Here is a 14,175-nt window from a genome sequence, read left to right on the forward strand (position 1 = left end):
ATTTACAAAAAAAAAAAAATCTTGAAAACAAACAACGTTAGCTAAAATATATAAAAAAAAAAAGGCAAAAAGATCTGGTTTCTTCTTTCTTCTTTAACCAAATCCAACAGTAATGCTGCCTTTGTCCACAACAGGGACAACATCTGCTCCCTGCAGCAAACACTGAGCAAGTACACAACGTTAAGCCTTTGCCTACAACCACTGAGACAGACACAGTTATTGAAACACTTCAGAATGTATTTTTCCAAATAGGGCCCCAATGCAGTGCCAAGTCACTGCAAAGGCTTTCTTTGATATTGCACAATGATGGCTCAAGCCTTAGGAGATGCCAATATTGAAAATTTGGGTGTGAACACTTAGCCCATCTTTGGGCCTGCTAAAACCAAGTCTCTAACTGGTGAAGTTTAGTTTACCTGAACTTTTCCTGAGTATCTTTGCATCCAAACTTGGTATGCCCGTCATCAAAATCACCTCACTGGATTAAACTGGCTTGTACTCTGTGAACACTTATATTATTTGAGATAAACAAGTGTGAATTAGTAGAAAATAGAGGGGAAAAGTTTTTCTTTTTGTAAAAATTGCAAAGAAAACTAGATAACCTTTATATAACCTAATAGACCAACACAATCCAGTCTATCTCTGGCCTCTTCCTGCCCTATGCTTTATAAAAAACATTTTTTAGAGAACATACAGACTTCCAGACACTTAAATAAAAATGACACGGCAGTCAGAAAGTCCCCTGCAAACTCCAGCATTGTCTGAGCTGCATTCTTGTCCACCTACACCCTATCCCAAACATCCTGCCATTAATTAGCTAAATGTTCCAGCTAGTAAACAAGAATAATGATTGAGGGGGCTGGAAAAAGAGACAGAGACAGCCAGCAGATAGTCACAACAAACCAGCCCACTCACTGGTACATGGAGACATTGGAGCTTGTATTTTTTTCCTTCCATGGAGGGGAAAAGAAAATCACCTTAATATAACACTGTCTTTCCTGTTGCTGCAGCCACATCCACATCAGCAGGCGAGAAAAGTCATCCCGTTCCTGCGGTAGGCACTCTGTCATGGAAAGAGAAAATCTGCAGTGAATTATCATATCAGCTTAAACAAGGGAAGGAGGCAGAGAGAAAGGGAAGGCTTTCTTCCTGTCTTGTAGGCTATTCTGGCTGCAATCTCATACTGTGCTTAATCTGAACATTTCTGGTGGGGAAGCTGTAAGCAACCACTTTGTCTATTAAAAAATCAGTGTGGTTAACAAGTGGTTAGTGACTCTATTTCAGGAGAGCAAGAGATAGGCAAAATTGCAACATCCTCCTTTGTTAATTGCCTGCAAAATAGATGAGGCCAAAATACACCATTATGCTGAATCTATTTGTCCTTTATAAGCACGTATTCTCTATTCACTGTGTTCAAGAAACATTTCTAAACTGCCTGAATACCATATAAATTATTGAATAATTACAGTTTTCCAATTTTAATTTATAGTCTGAGTCTAAAGTTATATAAACAGACACTAGTATAATCCCCAACACTCCAAATCAAACTAATCTTAAAGACTCTCTGGTCAGTAGGAAATAATTAGATATCCCATATATTGTAACCTAGGATGATGTGTTTCCAATGGTAAAGAAGCAAAGAGTTAAGTGGCACTTGAGAAAATAATTTTAAAATATCCTGTGACTCTGTTTCCCTAAAATATCTTTCATGCATTTTTAACAGCTCTTTCCAAATCAATATAGGAAGCTATACCTTTTAATGCTACTAAAACCCCTATAATGTAAGGAGATATTCTCAGTTTAAAAAAATACTTTTTTTTTCTATTAACAATATCTCTAAAAAATAAAAGGAATTTAAATAGTTTTGCTTTATTTGGTTCACCTTCAGCAGACATCCTGTTTTAAAAATGAAAATGCATTCATCTATTTCATTACAGTTAGTGCTTCGTCAGATTTATTTTGTACCTCTTCAGTCAAAGTACTTAGGAAGTGCCACTTATAACCACCATTTTTAGTGGCTGTACCAATTTCCTAATTAATTTCAGCCAGATCAATTTCTCCTCTCTTAAACTAGAATTAGAGTAACATTAGGAGTAAAGGATAACCTCAAACAACTTTGGATATAAATAGCATTTATACTGAACTGTAAAGAAACCATTTCAAAACCAGCAGGGATGTATTCAGAGAGACATTTTACAGACAGTGAATATGCAAAAGGAAATATGTACAAGATGTTCATTACAGCATCCTTTACATTAGCACCCCACTTCAGTCTGGAGATCAGGCAGCATATGGCATTGAAGTCAAAGAGCAGAACATCAGCTCTGGGATATACAGCCAAGACATGACAGTATCACCACAAACAAAACACAAAATAAATCCAAAGACTCTATACCCAAACATGAAATGCCCAAGACAGACTAGCCAATAATTTTGAAAGGATCCAACATATTCCCACAACCACAAGCAGAAAGTCCAAGGCAGCTTGGATATTCAGCCTGCCCAAACCATTACGGCTGGCATTTGGAAGTCGATGCAGAAGCAATGCTTTTAGCTGCTTGACCCCAATAGTTTCACAGGGCTTTACAACCCAAGTGACAACCTTTAACACATAAACAAAACATTCAGGACTACTGTGCAGTTTGCTTGGAGACAAATGATTCTGAGTACAAACCTGGAGCTACATGAAAGATAAAAGGCTGAATTTCGTGAAAGGAATTTTGGTTGTGAAGCAAAGTTGGGCTTGGCTGGGCTCACCTGGGAAAGAATGAAGTTTAACATTTTCCAACATGGGCAGTGTTGTACAGCCAGTTACGTCCCTGCAAAGGTCATTTCAGAAGCCAGTTCATGGCAGGCAGGATAACACCTTTGGAGAGTTGGGCACACCCACTGGTCTATATTTAGTGATATATTATAACAAGTGTGGCTATAGTTAGGATTGAAAACTATTTCCTACTTCACTCCCCCTTTCACATACTCTGAATTTTCTGAAACATTTGCCCTCAGGCTGAAATTTTCTCTGCTTTAATCTCTGCCTGAAGTTCACTTTCTTTGGAAACGGCCAAAAAAAAATCCCTGAAGCCATTATGAAGTTCAGCAATAATGAAAACAACAAATTTTTTCCTTTCCAAGCCAGACAAAGTGATTCTGATATATGTATGTTTCATTATGGAATTTAGCCATAAATTGAACAATTTTACCCAGAAACCATTCATACCTTCAACTTCAGCATAAAGGTAACTGTTTTGAAAATCAGTATTTCAGAGGAGGGAGTTTGATTCATCCCATTCCATAACAAGATAACACTTCGTTCTCATTTTGATACATTACTAGATAATAAAGGTTAACCTCCAAAGTGCTTTTATGCAGATCAAATGTATTTTACAGACATCCCATCTTTCTGAGTTATACCAGATATCTTTAAGATCTATACAGCTGAATTTGTGATACTGAAAGACAGATCTTTACATGCCAAGAATCATGAAGAGAAACAGCAAGATGTTTTTCATAAAACTCACATGTGCATGTGCCCCTGCAACAGTTTAGATGTATGTGGCAGACATTTAATGTGGTTGGAGATAATTTAGAGGGTTTGGATGACACTTCTGGGTGCTTTATGCCATTTTGGCAGCATCCACATTTAATTTTTTTTTAAAATATGATTATTTGGCTCAGAATTACAGATAGAGGATGATGCAGGCTCTTGATGTGGGATTAAAATAGCTGTCCATTTTGCTGGATATGTCTTGCTGTAAAGAGACAACATAAGCCCATGGTTCCTCCTGGAGCTCTTTTTGGAAAAGTGTCTACTGCATCCAAATTTTCTGTGTGTTCTCTCTTAAAATTTACAACCAGGCTGTGCTTTGACTTTTCCTGCTGTGGTTGAAGTACTTTAAGACTCTTGCTGTGCCCAATATGCGCAGAAGTGGTCAAGAGACCAACTTTCAGACATGGGGAATCACCTAACCTGGCACAAATTAAACAGTTTGCTTTCCCAGAATGGCTTCCATGCCCTGAAAAGTTGATCTGACCTTATTTGCCTAATCTAACTCTCCCAGAAACTCCTGCTCCTTGATATTACATGACAAGATTTTTCTTCCTTTTCTCTGAACTCCTTGAAGGTAGCAGGACAGATTGCTGACAACCGGAGCCAGAGGCTGCACAGCCTGTGTCAATGTGAAAGCAGAAACAAGACCTTCATCTTGTCCAGACCTCTCTTACCACCTGTTCCTATTTTGGGCAGAGTTGTGATGATTTTGCTTCTTGGTCCTCACTTCCCACTCCTACACTGACCTAGTGGGTCCATCCCTGCCCATGGCAGTGGGGTAAGAACCAGATCTTTAACACCTCTTCTGACCCCAATCATTCTACAATTCTACCCCAAGAACCTGCTCAGGCATTTTTATATAGGAATGCTCCCTTGGAAATGTTGCTCCTTCAAGTTGTCAAAGCACTTTGGATTCTAACACTGGATCTCTCTGGCAACACTACCCTTATTTAATCAATGAAGGCAAGCTTTTTTCCAGCAATCTGAAAGGAGGCACAATGAAGCAAGAAAAGATGGGCAGTGTTCACTGCTGTCAGTTGCCTAAAAGCAACATCTTGCTTTGCCCTTAGTTTGGTGAAAGAAGGAAAAACTAACAGCTTAAAAAGCCAGCTTTTTAAGGGAACAAGGGAACTTGGCAAAGCAAATCCTCAAATTTCATGAAAAATCATTCATTTTCTACTCTGTTTTTGGTCCCAATTCTCTCCTGTAGTGTCATTATGAAGGACCAAAAAGAACCACTCCAAGAAAAGGGAAGCAAAATTCCTGTCTTCACAGTAGGTCTCATGAAATGGGACAGCTTACTGAAGAGTTCATAGGACAATTTAAGGGACAGATAATTGTGTTTATTAGCAATTTAGGACTAGGAAGATTGCTTTAAACTGAAAGAGAGTAGGCTTAGACTGGGCATTAGGAAGACATTGCTCCCTGTGAGGGTGGCGAGGCCCTGGCACAGGTTGTCCACCATCCAACCACTACAGATGTAGTGGTTGCTCCATCCCTGGAAGTGTCCAAGGCCAGGTTGGACGTGGCTTGGAGCAACCTGGGACAGTGGAAGGTGTCCCTGACCATGGTAGGGGGTGGAAATTGGATGATCTTTAAGGTCCCTTCCAAACCACACCAGCCTGTGATTCTATGATTTGCAGAAACAAGTCCCAGCCAAACATGAAGATGTGTGAGTACTCCTCAATGAGAGATCAGAGCAGAGTAGAATACCAAGACTTCTGAATAGGCATCTCAGCTAGAAATGGTTTCCAGTTAACAATTTACACTAGTGCATGATTTCACAGCTGTAGCATGATGAGAAAGAAAAATTTTGGCAGGAGAAAGAAACAGCTGTGATTTTTGAGTGGGCTGAGGCTTAATTTTTATTTGGGATAAAATTTGGAAAGTCTGGGGTAAAACATCTCCAGCAGGCACCGGAGACACCAAAGTTTATTGGGCCAAATCCTACATTGGTTTAAGTCTGCAGTTCTCCTTGCATTAAAGTTAAGCACAATGTCACACTGCAGGCCTGTTGTACCACTTAGAGATGTTAAATCCTGAATTATAAGCCCTGTGTAAGAGAGTTACAGAACAGCATTTATAAAACTTGAAGTCTCCCTTTCTTGGTGTCCTCCTTGTATGTGTGTGGGCAAATGGTTTAATTACAGTGCATAAAATGGAATGGCAGACAGAGACACCCAAATCAAAGAGCAAGCCCTGGCTGAACTTCATTAGCAAACATAAATGCAAATAGGCACATCTTGTTTGGGACATGCCAGAGTCCTTTCTGCCTTGGGTAATTTTACTCTATTCTCTGACATTTGCATAAATGTAAATCAAACCATATGACTTGAGCAGGTTTGTGATAAGGGAATCATATGCAAAACTTCTTTCCATTAAATAATTCTCTTCATGCAGCCTTACAATGTTACTGTGAAAATTGGGGAGAGTTGGATCTCAGACAGTGAGAGACTTTATTTAAGAACAGTGGAGGGAGCCCTGCTCTTTAAATAAGAGACATTCTCGGATCAGACACTGGCTGGCAGGATGGAAAAAAGGATGTAGCATTAACTTTCATTCCATTCCAAATAACCTGGAACCCATAAACTACCAATATTCTCTAATTTTGAATCTGCTCCTTTTCTCCCTGTCTCTTCTTTCCATTTTACTTGGGAAATGTTAACTTTGAAATTTCATTAGCTTGCCATAATATCAAACAGGTCACCCTGGACAGATTCATAACTCTTTGTACATAAAAACATTCAGATTAAAACGCCTATGATTTAAAGGTTGCTTCTCTAATTTATCCCAGCCTGAAGAGACAGACCACATGCAAAGTGTCAACTTATTTAGAGATTAAAATAATAATTAGTTTAAGAGGCAAAGTATAAGCAACATTGTTTGAAAAAGAAAATCCATGTGTTGTTTAGAATGAATTGCTTCTGTTTAAGTTCAAATAAATTTGTGTGGATATAAAGTCTCTTTATCAAAAGTGCATCCATGTTACAAAAGACATATAATGGATAATTCTCCCTCCAATTTAGAACAATAGCACTGAAGGCTCTAATTTCACAAACCCATCTTTAATCAGTAGCCAAAGCACAGACATCTGATATAATTCAAAGGATGAAGGAGCATGTTATATAAGCAATATCTTGTACATGGTCAGTAATGAATAACACACCCCAAATATGTATCTATGGACACCCAGGTTTAGCACATTACAGACTTACTTGTGTGATGCTCTGGCTGATCTGTCCTGCTGTCACCGTGAAATCTCATGGATTTCATTTATGATGAAGCCAGACCAATGTGCTGAGAGCTACAGCATCCATTTATCCACATCATAACAGTTCCCCTGGAAGCACAACCACGTTGGTGCTTCACTAGATCCCATTTGTGGGAAACCATTTGTGAGGTTGAGTGACACGGACCCTGCTTATGCCAGCAAAGCAGACCCGGTTTATGACACCAGTTTACCAGTATTTATAGGTCACTACATTCAAACAAAATTTTCCACTCTGACCCCTTTGTCCTGGTCCCCTTTAGAAACTCATTATTCTGATTATTCTTCTTACACTAGTAATGTCCTCTGTTATCTCCTTCTGCAGCAAAGTCATTGCTTCATCTTCCTTTGTCAGGACAGTCAGAGTGACCAGATGATGTCTTCACTTCTGCTCTTGCCTTGAGCCTATCTGTCCCTCAGCTTTCACTGTACCAGGTGTGAGAAACACCAACAGCTGCATTCCTCAGGTCTGTTCCCTGAGTCCTCAGCCTGGTGACACACCAGGGACAGCAGCAGTGTCCACGCCAAGAGTCCCTGCCTCAGGAAGGGGTCGAAGATCACAAGAACGCTTCATGTAAATGCCAATGAACATCATAAATTGATGAAAGCACTACTCCAATAAACCAACCATCAACAAAGTGCTTCCCAGAAAAGTCAGGTCTGGGCTTTGGTTGACCTTTTATCTGCCAGTGGCATAAACTTTTAAAATAATTTTCTAACACTGGACTGCTGTGTACAGGAATGGGACATATCCAGGACATATCATCCAAGTCTGTTAAAGAACATAGTCTAGATCTCAACTACCCAACTTTTTATTGCTGTTTTCTGCTTCTGGGATAAATTAAATTCTCAAGGCTGATGGAAATGTAGGATTACTGGAAAAAAGGACCAGATTAATTTCTCAGACACCCTGTGCAGTACCACCAGTGGTTGGAGAACAAAATGTAGGGCTTACACTGCTGTCCAACAGTGTATTTGGCCAAAACTGCAATGCTGCAGTTACCGAGAAAATGCTGCTCTCAGGGCTGGGCTGGTATTGTAAAAAAGAAAAACAAGGCAAAAGGATCATGGCTTCTGTTGCAGCAAGAACTGGGTTGTGGGAGTGGGGTACCAATGTCTGCCAAGAGAAAAAAGAACAAAATTGGTGGGGAGAGAGGGATCATTTTAAGTCTCTCAGAGGGTACTGTAAACAGTGGAGAAAGAAGGAAAAACCGGAACTATAAAACAATACTTGGCAGCCAGCTTTGCAAAACAAACATATTTTCACAAAGTCTTTCCCATCACTGCCACCAGCTTGAATGGGCTTCATTTGTCTGAGAGCAAGAAAATCTCTTTAATTGTCAGAGGAAAGGCGACGCCGCTTTGCTCACTGATGGAAATTCCTGTTCTGAGCCCTTCTTCAACCACACACTGCTCTCCACTCACAGCCAGGGAGAGGAATCCCTTCCCCCAGGCTGCACAACCTGTAGCAGGGCTCCATCACCCCTCTTCCCTAGACAGCATCAGCTGCTTCTCCTGCAAAGAAAGTTGAAATCCAGCAAGTTCCTCTTGCTGTGGGTCTAACAGCCCATAACTCTCTGCCCAGGACACACTGCTGGCAAAGCACACAGCAGGTCTCCACGAGGCACCAGACCTCAGTGGATATGACCTGTTGGAATCCAGCATAATTAGGAGAGCTCAATCCCCTCACCCACTGGAAATGCAGTGGTTCCTGAGAGTCCCTGATCTCCTCATGAGCAGTGCAATTAGTTCACTTGCATTTTTACTGCCTCATGTCAAACTGGTCAAAACACCTGGAGTTGCTCAAGGGTCAAACTCTCCTTTCCTGATGTGCCTCAACTTGCTGCTTTAGCTGCATGGCAACAATAATGTACACAGGGAACTTTATTATGTCTGAGAATTAAATTAAAACTGGAATCTTGAGACTTTAGGTATGACTGGACACTGACACCTCTGGTTTATTACTCAGGGCACTGCACAGTCACAGCACTCCCATGTGAAAATATACCACTAACAATAAAAACTCATTCAGCCTGAGAGCAATTCAGCACCAACCAACCTGGATGGCTCCCTGTCTCCAGGGATGACATTATTTGACATTTTAAGGTTTTCTTCTACTGCTGTAGAAGCTCAGGGTTTTTTCTGTAGGAAGTTACAGAAGAGGTTAAATTCCCCCTGTGTCACCACTGCTTATGACCTCAGCATAGGAGCTAAAGAGCAAATTTATTTGGAAACAATATGGTGTGGTACAGTCTGAGTACAAGGGCAGGAGCCAGGGCTGGGCTCTGCTCCCAGCTCTGACACTTACTTGCTGTGTGGCCTCAGACAAACCACTTAGTGCCTCTGAGCTTCCATTTCCCTTGCCTTTGAAACAGAAATACTATCACTCACTAAAAATCTTTTTTTGAGGATTGCTTGATTACAGAGCTAATGCACAACACTTTGAATTGTATAATATGCCATAATTATTATTTTCATTGAATTTTATCTTCCATTGTAATGGCTAAAATACTAGATGTATAGAAAAGGATGCTGAATTTGGCAGCTATTGCATAGGAGAAGCAGGCATTACTTTGAAATTAAATTATTTGGGCAAACCAAGAGAGTTCACCTACATTTTCCCCCTTAAAACTGTTGAAATTGTAACAAAAAGCAGCATCTAATGGCATTTTGCAACACACTTCTCCTCCACCTCCTGAAAGCATCTTGCAAACGCTCTCTGCAGAGGGCACAGTGCCCCTGCTCTCTCTGATTCAGCAGAGCATTTCAGGAGGGAAACGAGAGCCCAACCAACAGCTCAGGTCTGTGAAGAGAGGGATTTTCTCAGGCTCTGAGGCCCTTTGCTGGTGGCAGCACTGGGGTGTGGCCACTTGTTGCCCGGCTCAGCCCTGACTGATGTGCTCTGTCTGCAGAGGGGCGCTGGCGCACCGGAGCAGTGGGAGGTAACAGGAATTAAGGTAATGCATCAGTGGTTGTCAGTGAAGGAGATGGGAAGAGGGGGGGAAGAAAAAAGAGAAAAAAAAAGAGGCAAAAGAAATATACTATTTCAATCAAAGTCTGAAATTTGTAGAAGTGGTTTTGGTCTCAATATAGAAAAAATATTTATCCAAGAAACTCCTACTCGGGTGCGAACATCCTACTTCTACTGGGATTTTGCTTGGCAAAGTGCTGTGCAAGAGTGGAAGCTAATACAGAACATGTCTATAAACAAATATATTTATTTAGTCCAGATTGACACATTCACTAGAGTATTTCAGTGATTACACATGTAAAACTATTTCCTATAGTGGTTTCCTTTTGTGATTCTGCTAATTTATTCAATCCACCCCATTTTCATGCATTGAATGTTATGAGCCATTTCAGCCACCCAGACTGAAACGTGTTTGGAGACTACATGCCTGTTTTTTCATTTCATCATCTACACATAATTATTTGGTGATATTAGGAATTTGAGCTCAAATGGAAGCCAACCAACATTTTAATAGCTTAAAAATCACACAAAATGAAGTCTGCCCTGAGGTTAATGAATAAGAGCCAAATCTTGAGGCTCTTGCTCAGTTTTTACTCACTCCTTATTCAGGCAAAAGTTGAATCAATTGTAGTTAGACTGATTAAAACCAGAAGAATATATATATTTGGACCTTTCTCTCAGGTAAAACTGAATAAATTACCAAGGATTAGGCTGCAGAATGGCATCCAATCGATCTTTCACATGTATTTCTGCAACAGACTGGAGAAAAAATCCAAGTGCTGAGGCAGTTTAACCAGTTAAACCAATATTTTAGCAGCAGAATAAATTATTACACACTACCAGGTTTTATGACATTTATATTAGAAATAGCCCTGAATCAAAATATGTTTCCTGGTCCCTCCTGAACTTCTGAAAATCAGGATCAAATCCAAACTTAAAAAATGGTTCATTAAGTATGAAAGCCAAATGCCCCTATCCTTCAAAACAAAGCTCCATCCTTCATTAAAACATTATTCTAGACATGTATTGACACAGATATTTGAGTTTTGATGATGGCAAGCATTTATAAAATAGGAAATTAAAGCTTATTCTTTAATTACATGCAGGATGTCCTACTCCTTATGCAAAGAATGCAATGTGCCTGTAAAAAATACAAAGCAGAGCAGTGAATTGCTTTGGACAGTTAACACTTCATTAGTAATTGGTGATAATCACAGAAGGATGCTTCTCCCTTAAGTCACAACCCATTTAAGCATTGGGCCAGTCTCAGCAAAGTAATGGCATATTTATCCCATTCAAGCCAGACTTAAGCATGAGGATTTGGAAAAGAAAGGAGTATGAATGACTGATTTCTTCAATATATGCAAAGCAAATAGAAGAAGAAAAAATGGATAACTAGAATTAAGAAGTCAACATGTAGTTGTGGCACTTGGGGACTGGTTTTAGAGCTTGGCAGTGCTGGGTTAATGTATTCAATTGGATTCAATGATCTTAGGGAGCTTTTCCAACCTAAAGGATTCTATGATTTATGAAAAACACCACATCTGACTGGGTCTGGGTGATGGTGGCCCTGCTCACTATCTCCTGCAATTTGATCTCAGTGCTGAAACATGCTGAGCACATGAGGAGCTGCACTTGGGGATGGCTTTGTTCATAAAGGAGTTGGGACACATGAAGAGAGCAGTCTCCTCCTGGCCACCACTCACGCTGCAGGGCCTGGTCCTGCTCTGCCCAGCACTTCCTACCTGCAGGACAGACAAACTCCTTCCTGTGTTTAGCAGGGTCTGAAGAGCACAAACCATGCCAGTGGCACATTGGGAATGTGGGAACACTGCCCAAAGCCTCACAGGCTCCTGAGCTGGGCAGCCTGCACAGAAGAGAGCCCTCACTGCACTTTCAGAGAGTTGTGGGCAAGTTAAGGGCTGCAAGAATGAGCCAAGGAACTTGGGATCCCAAAGAAAGAAAAGCTTTTCATTACATTATACTTTTTCAATGACATTACATTCACAATCATATGTTGGAAAAGCTGTTTACAAGTGGGCATTGACTTCAAGTCTCTCTAATGTATAGCTCAAATTATCTTTAATCTTTCTAAATGTCTTTCTGTCCATCTGTTTCTTACCTGCCAAACATCTTGGGCAAATGGGTAATCCCAGGGACACTGGATGGTTGCTGAGAATAACACGATTCCAAAATGTCCTTCTGAGAAGTGACTAAAAATTCCTTTTGGTTTTCTGACTGATTGGTTGTGGGTGAGGACTCGGCAAATAATATTTATTTTGTGATGCAAATGAAATAACTTGGCAGACTCAGAACCTTTATGCTAGACCCTCCCCTCCACAGACTTAATTTCACATGTCACTTACTATGGCACATGTTACTTAAATGAAACTTATTTTGAAATGCAAGGACAGACCAATGCCATCAGCAATATCTCAGTGGTCTGACTCATCAAATCAAACTCTTTTTTCTTCTTTACCGCATCTCATCTTTTTCCCTCGTATCCAGTTTAAGAGACACACATTTATATGCACATCTATAAAAGTGATACTTGTCTAAAAACAAAGTGGCCAGGCCATGAGATTCTTCTGGCTGATTGCCATTTAGTTCAGTCACTAAATATGGGTTTAGGAATAGGCAGATGGATTACTCGCTTGCAACCCCACCATGGGCATTTCATTTTATCACAGCCCATATTTTTTTAATAACATCGAGGAATCTTTAAATCCTGTATGGAAGCTTTTTCATACTTCTTTGATGTTAGAACATTTTGATTGGTTTGCATGCTGACACCAGAACATCTCGATTACTGCATGTTCATTTATCAGAGAGTGCAAGGTTGATCCCGTTTGGATGTGCAATTTTTCCATCAAATAGATACCATGGGCTACAGCAACATTCCCACTTCCAATGGCTGGAAATGAAAGAACACTAAATAATTCTGTAAATGAAGATTTAGTTAGGTCTTGTTAAATGTTATTGCTAGCTAAAACAATAAAGTAGTTTATATTTTAAAAAGCAGAAAGGTGTCAGGGAAGTAACAGAGCCCCAAACCTAGAACACATTGCCGTTCCTGGATTTAAAGCTAATGGGACCCAGTGGATTCAGGCTTTGGCAAAGAGAGAAATGTTGTCTCCATCACATTATTTATTGTAATGGTGTAACTCTTTTTTCCTTTGTTTCTCCTTTTCCCCCCAGCAGAATGGCTGTTGGCAAGATGGGAATGTGAAATCCAGGTTTTCGTCTCTCCAGTAGCTCTGAATTTTCTGGCTTTTGTGGACTGAAATCAGACCCTGAAGTCACTTATGTGCATTTTGTTTTGGGTAATTGACATGAATTTTTAGGTTGCATCACTAACATCAATCAGCGCTGCTCTCAGAGGACTAGAGTTAAGGGGCCACAATAAAAGAGCATGATATTGTTTCTTTTGTTTTATTTTTGGAGCACTTTGACTAGTCTATACTTTTCCAGTGGATGTTACATTTTTTTTGGGTGAGACAGCTTATAACATTACTGACTGTCTCATTTAAAAGAATACTTTGGCTTTACTGTGAATGCCTTGCTCCAGAGGCTGGGACAGTCAACGCTGGTAAAAATTCAAGCTGATACCTTTTGTCTATGTAACACTTTGAAGAAACTATGAAATGACAACACATTTCTTTAGAGAGAGCCCTGCTGCCCATTACAGATGTTTCCCATATGGCAAGGGGAAGGTTGGTCCCTTCCCCCTGCACTCATCAGTGTTCTCACATCGTAGCAGGAATCTACAAAGACAACACGGCTGTAAATGACACCGCACAGAAGCCTCCAGCAGCACGTACTGCCAAGGAAGGAGCTGATCTTCATTGTCAGGGCACGAATACACTCCACTGCACCCATTGATGGGGAGCATTTTGACTCCTCAGTTTCCTGTTTCACCAGTGCATGGCACAAAATCCCTGGAGTAAGTGGATAAGAGAAACCAGACTAGGTTTCAGATGCTAAAATGATGAAATGGAGATGATAGATTAAACCAATAGAGATTACTGCAGATTATCATCCTGTATCAACTGGTGGGCTCAACACCTTCTCCATCAAATCCTAATGGGTGGGAAGAAAAATTCTTTCTAACATAAGATTATGATGTTTAGGGAAGAAGAATCTAGGGCACTTCAGTGGGGACCCATTTTTTGGACACTGGGACATGGTTGCACACACAGGTTCGTAGGTATTGGGTAGAGAATTGGCCTGTTGCCTCATATTTTTGCCAAAGAAACCATCACCCTAGCTGTTCTTAAGATGTGCATAAATCCCAATACATTTTTTGGATACTGGAGCTATTCTAACACTCAAGTCTTGAATGCAGCTGTGATGTCCTAAGACTTTAATGTGTAATTCAGACATTTTGTCTTC

General features: G+C 40.3%; 1 protein-coding gene across 4 annotated transcripts in view; it reads right to left on the bottom strand.

Annotated features, from left to right (window-relative positions):
• Positions 1 to 683: 683 nt before the first annotated feature.
• Positions 684 to 14,175, bottom strand: part of SUPT3H (SPT3 homolog, SAGA and STAGA complex component) — a 253,811-nt gene continuing 240,319 nt past the window's right edge. For all 4 annotated transcript variants that reach the window (XM_058021197.1, XM_058021199.1, XM_058021200.1 and 1 more), the window contains one exon: positions 684 to 1,060. In XM_058021197.1, the coding sequence (XP_057877180.1) occupies positions 1,019 to 1,060 (42 nt within the window). In that variant the 3' untranslated portion in view covers positions 684 to 1,018. The remainder of the gene's footprint in view (positions 1,061 to 14,175) is intronic.

The sequence above is a fragment of the Melospiza georgiana genome, chromosome 3 (assembly GCF_028018845.1).
Source record: "Melospiza georgiana isolate bMelGeo1 chromosome 3, bMelGeo1.pri, whole genome shotgun sequence".
In the NCBI taxonomy this organism is placed as follows: Eukaryota; Metazoa; Chordata; class Aves; order Passeriformes; family Passerellidae; genus Melospiza; species Melospiza georgiana.